This window comes from Cydia strobilella, chromosome 4, assembly GCF_947568885.1.
Source record: "Cydia strobilella chromosome 4, ilCydStro3.1, whole genome shotgun sequence".
Lineage (NCBI taxonomy): Eukaryota > Metazoa > Arthropoda > Insecta > Lepidoptera > Tortricidae > Cydia > Cydia strobilella.
Window position 1 is genome coordinate 10,701,208 of NC_086044.1, and position 14,621 is coordinate 10,715,828.

At 38.9% G+C, this 14,621-nt stretch overlaps 1 protein-coding gene across 2 annotated transcripts in view; it reads left to right on the forward strand.

Moving 5' to 3' along the window:
* The window catches only part of LOC134740587 (protein timeless-like), a 36,441-nt gene extending 22,650 nt beyond the window's left edge, over positions 1–13,791 (forward strand). For both annotated transcript variants that reach the window (XM_063673113.1, XM_063673114.1), the window contains exons 10-17: positions 1,653–1,851; positions 2,045–2,271; positions 4,855–5,321; positions 6,541–6,741; positions 9,917–10,100; positions 10,779–10,883; positions 12,850–13,014; positions 13,539–13,791. In XM_063673113.1, the coding sequence (XP_063529183.1) occupies positions 1,653–1,851; positions 2,045–2,271; positions 4,855–5,321; positions 6,541–6,741; positions 9,917–10,100; positions 10,779–10,883; positions 12,850–13,014; positions 13,539–13,776 (1,786 nt within the window). In that variant the 3' untranslated portion in view covers positions 13,777–13,791. The remainder of the gene's footprint in view (positions 1–1,652; positions 1,852–2,044; positions 2,272–4,854; positions 5,322–6,540; positions 6,742–9,916; positions 10,101–10,778; positions 10,884–12,849; positions 13,015–13,538) is intronic.
* Positions 13,792–14,621: the final 830 nt, after the last annotated feature.

Below are 14,621 nucleotides of genomic sequence, written 5' to 3' on the forward strand. Positions count from 1 at the left end.
AGAAGATGGCCAGTTTTTCGTTTATAAGCACGAAGTCTCAGGTCTTGATTAAGCACTCTTTTCACCGTGTTTTTGCTCAAACCCATCTGGAGGGCCATAACTTTTTGTTTCCTAGCGGGATTTCTGGCAATGCGTGCCCTAATTGCTTGTACAACCGCTGGAGTCCTAGCTGTACGCGGACGACCGCTTCTTTTCTTGTCATTTAAACTAGAGACCTCACTGTATCTTTCTATGGTACGATACACAAATCTTAGAGAATTTTAAATTTTCAAGTAGCTTAAAAATTTTAGTCGGCGAGTGACCACAACGATATAGTGCAATTATTGCGGTACGGCTATCTTTAAGCGTCCACTCCATGTTGAAGAAAACAGAAAATTGCAAAATTATACTACTCAAATATTTAATAAAGATTCGAAATTCAAATGCAGAACGGTTTTTGTTTTAGGAGTTCCAAATTTAAATTTTAAAGGCCAGTGACAGAACTTATGAGCCGACTAGGTATATATAGTAGTGTGACTACTTAAAAAAAAACACATCAAAATATTTAATAAAATAATTTGATTTGTTCCCAAACTTGTTCATTAGAGAATAAACTACGTAACATCAGGATCACGTGAGAGCTTGGAGCGTTTTTGCGCGAAATTTAAACATTAAACTAATTAAATAAAAATTTCAATTTTTTTGCAAGTCCACATTTTCGTTAGTCATAATTTGGTTTTTCTCAGAAACGCGTAACTTTTGAGGATTGCCATAAAACAAACATAACCTAACCTATCTATAGGATAACCTGAGGAAAATCCTGAAAAGTGAACGGTCTAAGAATTATGACTAATGATAAATGACAAATCATTATATTATGACTTTTATTATAGGTACCATTAAATAAAACTAAAAGGTCGGCGGTTGCTTCGAAATTCGAAAAACTCGAAAAAACCGGTTTTATCAAACCTAAACCCGGTTTTTAGAATTGGTCGTAAACCCGGTTTTTTCGAATTCGGTGAAACCGGGTTTGTGACGCCTAGTTAGAATGCTTGCGCTGGATCAGTTTGTTGCGTTCTTACTTTATGAGTTTATCAAGTTTATGTAACAAATTTTGACTGGTGGGCGGATATTGGATAAAATCTAGAGTATGGTGAACGACAATTACACCTATTAAATTCAATTACGCGGAAATGCTTTGTTCATAGCGTGAGACGTTTATGTTTCTCTTGTTCCCATGAACTAACCTATAGTGCGACATAAAATAGTAGAAATTAAATAAAATGGAACAAAACAAAAACCATACTAAATTGTTGCCAAGAATGTGACAGTTACGTAGGAAGTGGCGCCCTCAATAATTTTCTACAATTTCTTGTCTTACTATTAATCTATCTTTATCTTCCTAAGAACCATAATACTAAAGAGATCTGCTGTTGAATCGAAATAAATAATATAGAATTTAAGAATATGTCTCACATTAAAACCGAACGAAACGAAAGAAATGTGATTCCTAAGAGAAACTTGTCCCTTTACGGAAACTCTTCGCGTCAACACAACACCAACGAAGTGTTATCGCGAAAATAGGTGTAAACAATCCCCTTTCGTCATCCAACACTATTGATTCATGTTCAGTGTCTTTATTGATTCGCGCACTCAAAGGAGTTTTGATACAGGTTCGCGACCCCTGAAATAATGTACCAATACGGGCTATTGCTAGAAGACTACGCGGTGAACGGGGAGTTCGTCAACGACTGCGTGTTTACGATGATGCACCACGTGGGAGGAGACCTGGACAGTTTGATCAGTTTATATCAACCTAAGATATTGAAGACGTTCACTTCTATTTGGAGGTCCGAATTTGAAATTTGCGACGTAAGTGAAAGATTGATTTTGTCTAAACTTAATTGGCATCTCTTTTTTTTCTAACTTTTTTTATGCTTATTGTAATTCCTTATAATAAGGACACCGCAAATAAGTTACTTACAGGGGCACAAACGTTGTAATAATTACATGTTCAAGTTAAGTGAACAAAGCTTAATAATATTGATATTTACGAATTTTACAGGATTGGTCCGATTTAATAGAATATGTGATAAACACGTTCATAAAGAAGCCGCACGCGCTGTTAACTATTGACAATTTTAGAATGGATACACAGATATTTGACGACAAGAAAGTCGTAACCGAACACCAAGAAGTAGTTGCGTCTGCAAAGAAAGATCCCCAACCTGCGGCCGAAGGGGGGAAGATAAAGTCTGTACACGGCAGTGCGAGTCACTCATCTAAAGAAAGGTATTACATAACATTTTAGGCAAATTAAATTTATAAAATATGAGTTTGGTCTTCAAAAAACAAGTAGGAAATTTAATCAGCAATTTTATCTCATTTAATTCTATGTAATGTATGGATCATCATCATCATCATCATCATGTCAGCCGATAGACGTCCACTGCTGGTCATAGGCCTCCCCCAAGGCTCGCAATGTATGGATAAACTGACAAAAATGTCATCCGTTACGATGGCTACGTACCCTGGGTCATTCATTGAAATACATGGTACTATATAGGATTTAAATTCACCGATTACGCTTTTTTGTGGTAGTTATATTATAAGCTCACCATATGTATAATGGATCATCTATTAAGCATGCTATTTATTTATACTTTATAGCACAATAGAAAAACTTAGTGTACAAAAGGCGCGAACTTAATGTCATGAGGCATTCTCTAATAAACCGCGAGCCAGGAACAGATTTCCATGACCAATTGCCTCCCGGGCGATAACTCGTATAACCACTATACGGCTATGTATGATGAACCCTCGTGGACGTCAGCTGCCGCTCCGTGGGTGGGTTCAGGTATGGCAGCCACCAAAAAACGTAAAACAAAATTAGTCATCGCCTCCCGTTTAATTGATACTTTGTCAGATGATAGTTTAGATGCTATTGTGAATAAAAAAAATTGTTAGACGGTTGAATCGCCTTACTTTCCACCCCGACACAACCGGCTAACAGTATTATTTTATTTAAAATAGCATCTGAACTATCATCTGACACAATATCAATCGAGAGGTGATGACTGAAAAAAAAAGTTTTTTTACATGTTCAGTCATCAACTGACGGCTTAGAGCGAGACTGACGGTGTTTCCACCGCGATACATCCAGCTGACTATTTTTTAAATTCATGATAGCATCTAAACTATCATCTGACAAAGTGTCAGCCGAGAGGCGATGACTGATGATATATGCTCCTGGCCCGCGGTCTATAACAGTCAACCTTAGGGCAAAGCAGAAAAGATTGTAGGTGGTGCATTAAAGAAACAAAATTAAAAATATATAAGAACCTCGTACAATGCATACAATGCACATACATAAATTACATAATATCTTCTAAATACCTACCTACCATACGTACATAAATATTAGGGTAGACCGGGGGCAATAGTGCCACGGGGCAATAGATATTCATAATAACGTTAGTTCAATGTAACTGCTGATCTCAATTAGTGTTATTAAACATTGTCCTTCTTAAAACTGATGTAACTGAGAAGATTGATTAAGGTTAAAGTCTAAAATATTGAACCTTTATATAATAAGCATATTATGTGGGTTTTATTTTCATTCGAATTCTTGGTACTATTGACCCGCACTAAGGGTCAGTGGCGTAGCTAGGGGGGGGGGGGGGGGGGCTGGGGGGCAAGTGCCCCGGGCGCCATCCAAGAGGGGGCGCCAAAATGGGCAAAAGGCAGCAGCAGGGAAACTTTTGTAAGTCGTCAGGGGCCGTAACACAAGGAACCATTGACGAAAAACTGGATTTTCAGCTATACTCTTACCTTTAGTTAACATTTACCCCCAAAAATACGTAGATCAATAACCTACTATTTGACATGTACAAACAGTTTTGGTTCAGCGCCTTTAAATTCTGAACTTGGAACCATTATTCAAAAAGTGGTTCAATTGCCCCCGGTCTACCCTACTATTAGTGGCATATGTGTTACACTTACAGCATAGACTTTGATCATTAAATTGAATTCTTAGCTGTAGAGTTCCTACTTAACCTACATAGTCCAGATACCAGCAATATTTATTTAAATAAATTATGTTATGTTATCTACTGACTGACGGAACACCGCAAACAGACGATCCAACCTTTTATACTATTACTGTATTTTATTATTATTATGTGTATCTCCGTTCTAAAACTCTCGGGGTCTTTCGAGCCCGGTCATTTATAAGGCGTGCGTGGGGATATAGATCGAACACGTAGAGGCCGTTTGGAAAGATTTGATGTCATGTAGAACGCCTGCTGGAACCCATTCACGGGTACATCAATAGATACCTCGGCATCAGCAGGCATTGGAAGCTATTGTAGAGAATATGGACAGAGTACTAGAGTCTATATATGGTTTAAGTTTGGGTGGAAAAAAGACTGGGCCATTGCAAAGAAGTCCGGACACCTGCCATAACATTGCTTGCACAAGTTATCGAGGCAGGTGGTGACTTGCCACTTGTTACATGGGCACCTGATGCGCCATCGTAAAGACGGCCAGGCGCAACACCGGCGTGAGCGGCTCAGGGGTGTCGAGAGGTGTGCTGCGCTTTCTACGAAGTTACTCGCGGCGTTATGCCCTTTAACACTTCCACCCCTGGAGCATATAGCTTTTACGACCCCTCTGGACAGCCAATGAAGGCAAGCCAGAGCTGAGTCCTGCGGGTCCCCTTGGGGTCCACTCCGACCGACGAAGACACGCCGGAGACGGAGACCCTGCGGACTGTCTGGAGCACTCGGTTCCGTGGGGTCGTCACTCCCCAACAGCTCGCCACAAGCTGGCCTGCAGGCTTATTATTATTATTATTTAATTGATTTTATTTTGCAGGTGGACTGAAGATGAACTGTCATCTTTAAATTGGAATTATTTGCAATGCAACACTCATCCGGATGTCATCGGCGAAATCTTAAGATGCCTCAAAGAAAACAGTACAGTTAAGTCTAGAGATTCTGTGATCAGAGAATTATACAAGCAAAATATAATAAACAAACAGGAATATGAAAAACTGTCTAAGTCAGAACTTAAAACCGATAAGGGCGCTAAGATGAACAAAGAAATGAGGGATGTCGAGATAGGAAAGCTTTGTGAGCATCTAAGACAAGACGGAAAAACTAAATGTTTTGACTGGGTTCAGCAAGTTTTATATGAAACTTGTTACGCAAAATTGCAAATCGAGAAGAGGTACCGTAGGAAATACGGCACGACCGCGGGTCAAACGGGTATCCATCAGTTCAAGTTGTTTAATCAAGGGTTCAATTCGCCAGTGATGTCTCCTGTGTCCTATCACGCTCTACGTAAGTATTTATGTAGTCTCGTTTTTAGGGTTCCGTAGTCAACTAGGAACCTTTATAGTTTCGCCATGTCCGTCTGTGTGTCTGTCTGTCCGTCGGCTTTGCTCCGTGATCACTAGTGCTAGAAAGCTGAAATTTGGCACGATAATAAAAATCATGAAAGTAAAGACTTTCAAGGAAAACTATAGCGAACCTGATCGGTTCAGCTGTTCTTTAGTTTTTGCAAAAAGAATATTTTGACGTACGGGTAGCTACGGAACCCTGAGCATGGCCCGAATTATTACATACGTCTACATCGTTCCATGCGCTTGGCGAAGAATGAAAGTCTATGGAGGAACCTGGTCTTTAACAGAAGGACATGATGTCACGATCCTCAGCATTGAGGGACCGACTGAAGAAGACATCGGTCCAAAAAATTACGTCTTTCAATGTTCTTTGAAAAAAATAAAACCTTTACAACTGTACCCTGTACAACTGTATCTCTTGTGAACAAATAAACATTTTTTCATTTTCTTTACTTGGCGGTGCGAATTTGTGCAGTAGTTAAGCATATAATCGTAGTATCTACTCAATTCCTCAACGTCAAGCAAGTGACGAGGCGGCCTTTCGTTCAACTAACCTAACGACGACGACACATCGTATGATGGAATACAGCGACCCCTTTAAGCTGTAGGGCTTCCCTCCTTTTTTCTTAATCACCATTCTCACCAAACAATATATAACTTTCTTTATATTATACCTATCACTCGATGTTAGGTACATTCTTTAATGTTCTATTATAGTATGAATTTTCTCAAATGATTTTTAGGCCTCAGACCCTAATCCGTTAAACAAAGTTTATATAATTTATTGAGAAGCGCCTTAGTCACGTGCCGAGTGCGTGCCAAAGCAACCTTGTCATTAAAAAGCAACTATCGTGATAGTATTAAGGTTCAAAATGTAACAGCTCATTCTGAGATAACGAGTTTGGGTAATGAAGGACGATCGGTTGTCTGTGTGTGACCTCAGAATACAGAGCTGCTACATAAATTTGAATCATATAAATAGGACGGTAGAATTTCTTTTTAAACTTGTTTGTTCCCATTCATTTCAGTCAGTAGCGGTAGCATTGGTAACTGCTGAACAAAAGAAACAAAGGCTTTTGTGTAACAGATTTGGTGTGACATAAAAATAATTTGACAAAATTCATACTATAATAATTCTATTTCCACTATCTTTTCAGTTCTTAATGAGTCTGTGCCCCTGGTACCGTGGAATTGTGAACAAGCTGCCATGTGCAAGGATTTAAAGTTTTTGCAACTGCTACATAAACTGGGATTCCAAATGCCGGTTGACACCGGCAAAGTATTCATTAGGATACCGCACGTCTGGTCAGCTGATGTCTTGTACGAAGTGGCTGGTAGAGTAGCTGTTATTGATACAAGTAAGTTTACTCCTATTGACGTTACACTGAGGTTGACCAGGTTAACCTACATTCATGAATAAAACGCGAATTTGTAGAGTTTTTACACCTAGATACAGGATTTCCCCTTTTTGTGTTAAATGGCTTAAAAGATGCTCAGTAAAATGATGGAACTCTAATAATGTAAAAAAAAATGTTTTTTCCTGAATCGACTCCAAGGCAGCATCCCAACTCTTTTTCTAAATACCTACATTATATTTTATGAATGAATATTGTAAATGTATACTATTGTTTAAAAAAATTTAAACTGAATACTTTTTGGGAGGTTCTTTTCCCTTAAGCAAATGTTTATATGAAGAAGAAAGACATTTATTCCATATAGGTATTGTATTCTCGCTCAAATTACGTCTACAAGTCTTAAGTTCGTAGCGCTAGGTAATTGATGCCGACATGTGCATATAATAACTTGAAATTTTTCTGCCATAAATCAAACTGCTAGAATATCTAGTAACGGTAAAATTAGAAATTTCCGTTTTCTGCTTTCATATTATGTTATAACTTATAACGACCTTGCGTTTGTTTACCGAGTAGCCGAGTACCTACGTCTGCTGCTTACCCATGAAGCCTGAGAGAACTTTATTTATGCATCAGTTATATTATATTAGTACTTTGTACTGTGTCTGTTATTATAACTTGGGTACAGTGACAGCTGTCACCGTATCAAGTTATGTGAAAAATACTATGGTTTTACGGCTTGTTACACTATTTAACATAATTTATTTGTGTGACTACTCGAGCCACGTTTTTGATCAGAATATCGAGTATATAATTTTTAAGGAAAAAAAAACCGACTTTAATGGGGGATGCCGTTGAAAGGTTACTTATTGTTGATGGTGCACTCCAGACAATGAAATGAAAAAGACAGCATCTTTTGCCTAACTAAAAGGAGGTAAAACCATCCACGTTTCTAGTAGCATTTCGTTTCTGTAAGGTTCATAGTTCTAACCTAACCTAACCCAATGTTCTGATAGCAGTTCGTTTCTGTAAGGGTCACAGTTCTAACCTAACCTAACCCACTTTTCTGATAGCAGTTCGGTTCTGTGAGGATCGCAGTTTAAAAAAAAGTCCAGGTCCAAGTTTGGGTCTGAATCCATAACGAAGAGAATAAATCACCAAACGTGAACTATGTGTCGTTGAAGAGTTCCATTTTGATCATCATCAGCAGTTCCACTTCATCAAATGTCACTTTTTTATGTTAATGCTGGATTTGTTGATGAAAATACAAAAATCACTATATATAAAAGGCATACTTTCACATTTGAGGAGTTCCCTCGGTTCCTTATGGATCCCATCATCAGAACTGCGTTTTGACAAAACCGGGACCAATCTGTATGTATATACTTAGAATCAAAAAAAGAATTTTCAAAATCGGTCCACAAATGACGGAGTTATGGAGTAACAAACATAAAAAAAACATATAACCGAATTGATAACCTCCTCCTTTTGAAATCTTGAAGTCGGTTAAAAATACCTAGTCGGCTCATAAGTTCTGTCATATACCTATACATAGTATCAAATAAAATCAAAAGTTTAAGTTTATTCCGTATAATTTGTACAGCGTTTGAAAGCTTATAAACTAGAGAATCTAAATGTATAACATTTATTCAAAATGACCGCCATAATTATCTACACAGGCTTGAAGTCTTCGTGGCCAGTCGTCAATGGATTCACGCACCACTTTCATGTCGATATTGGCCACTGCCGTAGCAAGAGATTTTTTCAGCGAGTCTAGATTTGCATGAGGTTTTGAGCACACCTTTTCCTCTAAATACTGCCATATTTTATAGTCTAAAGGATTAAGATCTGGGCTAGAGGAGGGCCAATCTTCATGCCGTATAAAGTCGATTTTATTGGAGGCGAGCCAGGCTTGTGTAGACTTTGCCTTATGGGCTGGAGCAGAGTCCTGCTGGAAAACCCAATGCTGGTTTAGAAACATCGTATGGGATAGTGGTTTCACAATATTAGTCAACACCGTGTCTTGGTACACTTTGGCACTAGTTTTTACTCCTTTCTCACAAAAATGCATACTAGTGACGCCCGCATAAGAAACTCCCAGCCAAACCATCACAGATGAAGGGTGATGACCTCTTTGAATACGGGGAATGCTATTAGACGCTTCTTTACTATTGCGAGCGTACACTCTATCATTTTGTTTATTACAGTTTTCTTCTATGTCAAAAATTTTCTCGTCCGAAAACAGTATACAACGGTGCTTATTTTTAGCGTACTTCTTCAATAAAGCTTTAGATCTTTTAAGCCTTAAAGCTTTAAGCCGACCATTGAGAAGATGGCCAGTTTTTCGTTTATAAGCACGAAGTCTCAGGTCTTGATTAAGCACTCTTTTCACCGTGTTTTTGCTCAAACCCATCTGGAGGGCCATAACTTTTTGTTTCCTAGCGGGATTTCTGGCAATGCGTGCCCTAATTGCTTGTACAACCGCTGGAGTCCTAGCTGTACGCGGACGACCGCTTCTTTTCTTGTCATTTAAACTAGAGACCTCACTGTATCTTTCTATGGTACGATACACAAATCTTAGAGAATTTTAAATTTTCAAGTAGCTTAAAAATTTTAGTCGGCGAGTGACCACAACGATATAGTGCAATTATTGCGGTACGGCTATCTTTAAGCGTCCACTCCATGTTGAAGAAAACAGAAAATTGCAAAATTATACTACTCAAATATTTAATAAAGATTCGAAATTCAAATGCAGAACGGTTTTTGTTTTAGGAGTTCCAAATTTAAATTTTAAAGGCCAGTGACAGAACTTATGAGCCGACTAGGTAAAGTATTCTATGTATTTTAATCTATGAGTAGACAATATGTTAAATAGTTTACTTTTTTAAATATTAATTTGTACATCCCGTAAGTTTGTCTATCTCACCTGGCTATAGTTTTCCACTCATCTACTCGAAGGTTAGCTGGAAGAGATCCCTTATAGGGATAAGTTAGCATTTGTACGTTCATTACTGTAATTTATTTTTGTAAACCTGTGTTGTGTACAATAAAGTGATTACTACTACTACTACTACTACTACTACTACTAAATACCTAATTGGTATAATTTGTTTCGAAATTATGCCGCAAACTAATTTTTTTTTCGATTTACGCTAATCAGATATTTTGTAATTGTTTCAAGGAAAACTAAAATTCTCCATCAACGAAATAACTAGTAGCGGGTCTAAGAACGCTGTGCAGCAGTGCAACTCGCCGATGTCGACGCTCACATCGAAGCACGTCACATCGATGATCGCCGCGCCAGAGAACTTCTATCAGATACACAAACATAAACACTTCGTTGCTATTATGAATTTTACGCCTAGGTAAGAAACGCTGCTTCTTAATTATTTTTACAGTACCTACATAATGGTAAAAAAAATTTGGCTGTCATACATTTTGACTGGTCCATTTTCTATGGTAGGGTAATTTTTTTTTTCGCGATTTCGTGGTTGGTCCCATAGTAAAAACCTCCCTGGCAACGGGAATGCACTTATTTTTTAGCCACCCTGTATAGAGGATATTCACAGGGTATAAAATTTGGAATAATCCATTATTTTATTAAATATTTTGATTTGTGTTTCAGTTCATAATCCATTCAGTCATTTTTAATTTAGAGCAGTTCAAAGTTAACTGGATTGTGAAATTTTTGAACGTTTTCTAATATTTTTTAGACCAAGTGGTGAAAATGTTACAGTATGTTATATATTTCTGATCTACTCACAAGGCCCTTTCACCCCACATGGTATATTAAAAAGAAAAAAGTTTAAAACTGTACTGCCGACTTTATGACGCCATAGCAACTACCCCCACCCCCCACCACTTTCGCGCTTGTCATCTCATATATTTGTGTTCAGGACATCAAACTGAAGATACCATATGCAGTTATTCACCCATATCTGAGATGCAATGAACGAAAAGTATCCTAAAACTGTTCCGCCGCCCCGCTAATATAGTTGGCGACATTCAAGTCACGTTATTAACTCAACTTCAATGAATTACAGGCCAGGTTCGTCGTTCAACACGGATGTTCAAACCGAAAGCAAACGTTGTTGGCTGGAAGTAGTGCAACAGTCTCAAGACCTTCAATTGACTTGTACCGTGGGAAGGTAAGCGAGCTATGCATACGATGCTATTAAATTAATAAGCGTAATAAGGCTATTTATTAGCATTCTGTAACTTCTTTCTAAGTATTTTTTATCTTGTACTAGCGACCCGCCCCGGCTTCGCACGGATGCAATGTTACACTGCATTATACATATTGCTTGGCGTATTATACATATAAACCTTCCTCTTGAATCACTCTATCTATTAAAAAAAACCGCATCAAAATCCGTTGCGTCATTTTAAAGATCTAAGCATACATAGGGACAGACAGACTGCTTTATACTGTGTAGTGATGGTACATATGTATGTTCTCCCTCCAGTTAAAGCTGCGTTTCCTTTCCGCCTAAGATATGCGAGGATGCGGTGCGAAGCGAAGGGGTGAGTTTTTATAAACCAATAGAATCACTTCATTTGTTTTCCTTGCTTAGTGTGTAGTGATTCTATTGGTTCTTAACAAACACATCCCTCGCTACGCATCCTCGCTCATCTCTGATGGTGGAAACGCAGCTTAAAAAGGAATCCACCCTTTTCTCTAGTCTACTCCTCATCGTTTTCGATGACGGCGACCCTAAACCTAATAAGTGTATGTTGAGTCCTCTTATAATATTTATATGACAGTGTCCTTGTCATAACACCCAATTTTGGCTTCTGTGTATTTCGTAATGTTGCCGTCGTACGTGGTAATCGTATATTATAGTCAGTGCCGGCCCGAGTCCTTGATCAGAGTAGAGCGAAATTGGGTTTTGGCGCCTTTCGTTGAAGCTTTTTTCCCAAAAGCAAAACGAACCGTATTTTAGGCCCGCGTCTCACTCGCGTCTTTTAAAACTTTTTTTTCTCATTTGCCATTTTGGCGCCCCCCTTGCCATCCGGCGCCTAGAGCGGCCGCTCCACTCGCTCTACCCTAGATCCGGCCCTGATTATAGTAATTTAATTAAGTAAGACACGTGCAATGTTTGTTACATTGCTCTTTAACAAAACAGCGTTAAACCTACCAAAACCGTCGGAAGCCTATTAACATTATTTTAAACGGGTTACTCACGTATTATTAGGTAAGTCGAATATGCGCTCGTCATGTTTCGATCCAATTTTAGAGGATCTTCATCAAGGAGCACCGACTTCACTGCCTTTACTGGTCGAGCGCGCGACGTGGATATGGCTAGCGCATATTCGACTTAATAATACGTGAAAAACCCGTTTAAAATAACATTAATATGTTCGAGTATCACGGGAGTTTTATAGTTAGTATCGTCTGAAGCCTATATCAATTCAGCGATAGAAGTTGTAATCGTAAAAAGCTATGTAAGGGATGCACTATATCGACTGTTCGTCGATTAACACGCGTGCTGCATGACGCTTTGTTGTGTCTATACCTATATTTTTTTAATAACCCTTAAACAATGTTGAATAGAAAATAACCGACTTCATAAAACAGTTTGAAATGCCTTTAAAATTTATAATCATATGGCCTCTGATAACAATTACAATTAGTTTCAATAATTATCGCGGAGGAGTTCCATTCTAGTCTTCATGAGCAGTTCCATTTCACCGAATAGCACTGTTTAAATGCAAATGCTTACCTATGCTCTTAAAATTTGAGGAGTTCCCTCAATTCCTCATGGAATCCGCTATCGGAACTTAAATCTTGACAAAAATTTTGCTTAAAAAACCTAAATTGTTGAACTTAACGAAGAAGACATCGCCGTCGAAGATCGAAGAAGAACGTGACGTACGTGTCGTTGAGGTGTTTCATATGGTCTTTATCAAATGTCACTGTTTTGAATGTAAGTTCTATTCTATTCTAATATTGCATTGTTACCCAACGTACATAATATAAGTGAAGTTTCAGCTCAATCGAATAATAGGAAGTGGGTCTAATTTGGCTTTGAAGATTTGACCCGAACTTACATACATACACTGCAAATTAAATAAAAGCTTGTAAAAATAAACTTTGTATGTAAATTTGTTAAGTGTCCTGGAAGACGTGGAGGATCTAACGAAATCGAAGGCGCCTTCGACTTCAGCGGTGCAGCAGGCGGCGGCCGCGCCCGCCCTGCCCGAGATCGAGATCGTGCCTCCCAAGGACTTCATCGCTCAGCTCGAGACCAACTGCGAGGAGTTGGAGGATAACAACAGGTAACATTAACTGGTACTTACCTTACCTACTGTGCGGAACTTGCAATAGATAGTATCCCACTAGGTACTCGTACAACATAGAATCAGGCAACAGTCACGCACAGTTACGATCACGCTTTATTTTGATATGCAGACATGTCGAACTAAGAATTTACAAAATGATTTTCGAAAAAACGTTTTTAACACCCTTTGTGCAATGGATGAACGAACTTTCTTTGTATGAGTGACACCTGTATCGGTACGGTATACAGTCAACGTCACCATTTTATTGATTAATGTGGTAATGTGATACATAGATATTTTCATTCACTCATTCCATTCCTGTCAGCTCTTGTGAATCGGCCTGTAACTAATTAGTGAATTAAAACCGATCCGTACAAAAAATAAATTTTGGCGCCTTTAATCGAAAATGCTCGTCTGGGTGGGAGAGCAGACGATGACATCTCCCCTTTTATTATGATCCACCACACAAGCAATTCGTCGTCGCGTCTGTAGCTAACATACATGTTTCTTAACTGTTATAGCGTCAGCGAAACGGCGTCGGTCGCATCAGACCTAACCCGCATGTACGTTTCGGACGAAGAAGAGAAATTGGAGATAGCGCTACGGCCGCGGCCGGGCGTCGCAGCAAACGCGATCGCCGGTGCGGTGGCGAGGCCGGGCTCTACGCTCCCACTTTCTGAACAAAACCAAACGAAATTCTCACATTCTATTCTTAGGCCGCCTTTACGCCTTTACGGCGATGGCCAGCAATTAGGATAAGTAAGCTAAGGTCGCCTAAGATCAGACGCTTTTTTTTAATTTCTGATAGGGTTGCAGTTTTAATTTTTTTTCATATCCTACGACTATTTTCTTAATGTCCTGTTATTGAAAGTAATTAACAATAAAATAATGTATTTGGTAATATTTAACATAACCAAATAGGTTATATTTTATTTATTTAGATTTTCGATAAAAGCAATAGTTTGTGTGACGCCTTCAAAGTGACGGATTTTTTTTCTGGATACATTGCAAGAAACTAGTGATGCCGAAGTTCGGACTACTGCATAATTCCAACTCTGTTGCTACGGCATTAACCAACGACCAGACCAGACGACCATCCGCACTTGACCTTGCATGACTTCACACATATATTATGAGAACTTTGCATAATGGTTTTCTTGGGAGAAATAGTGCAGTAGTTTCCCCTTGCTTTCTGCATCAGACATTTTAGAGGGTATTTAAGCCTCCAGGTCGCTGTAGCCTCTTCCAACTAGTTGCCTAGCCAGGTGTATGGTTATACCGCCATTTGCCCGGTCGCCAGAGCCTCGTTCGTTATCCAGCAGGGAGCACCACGTTAGCTGCGAACCAACGCCGTCGGCTATTCATACGAACCACCGACGCGAGCAGGAGAGGATGACATTTGGGTCGGTTAGGATATTGTTACCGTTCACCCCTTACCCCCCAAGACCGGATATACATGTGTTATTTGCAAAATAAAGGGATACATATACATGCCGGATATACATAAGTTTTTTCTGTAAATATCCCTTTATTACGATCCGAACTTTTGAGAACCGCTGAGTTTTTTAAGTGCCTCAGTGATTAGTCCGATCTTCGGCAAGAGG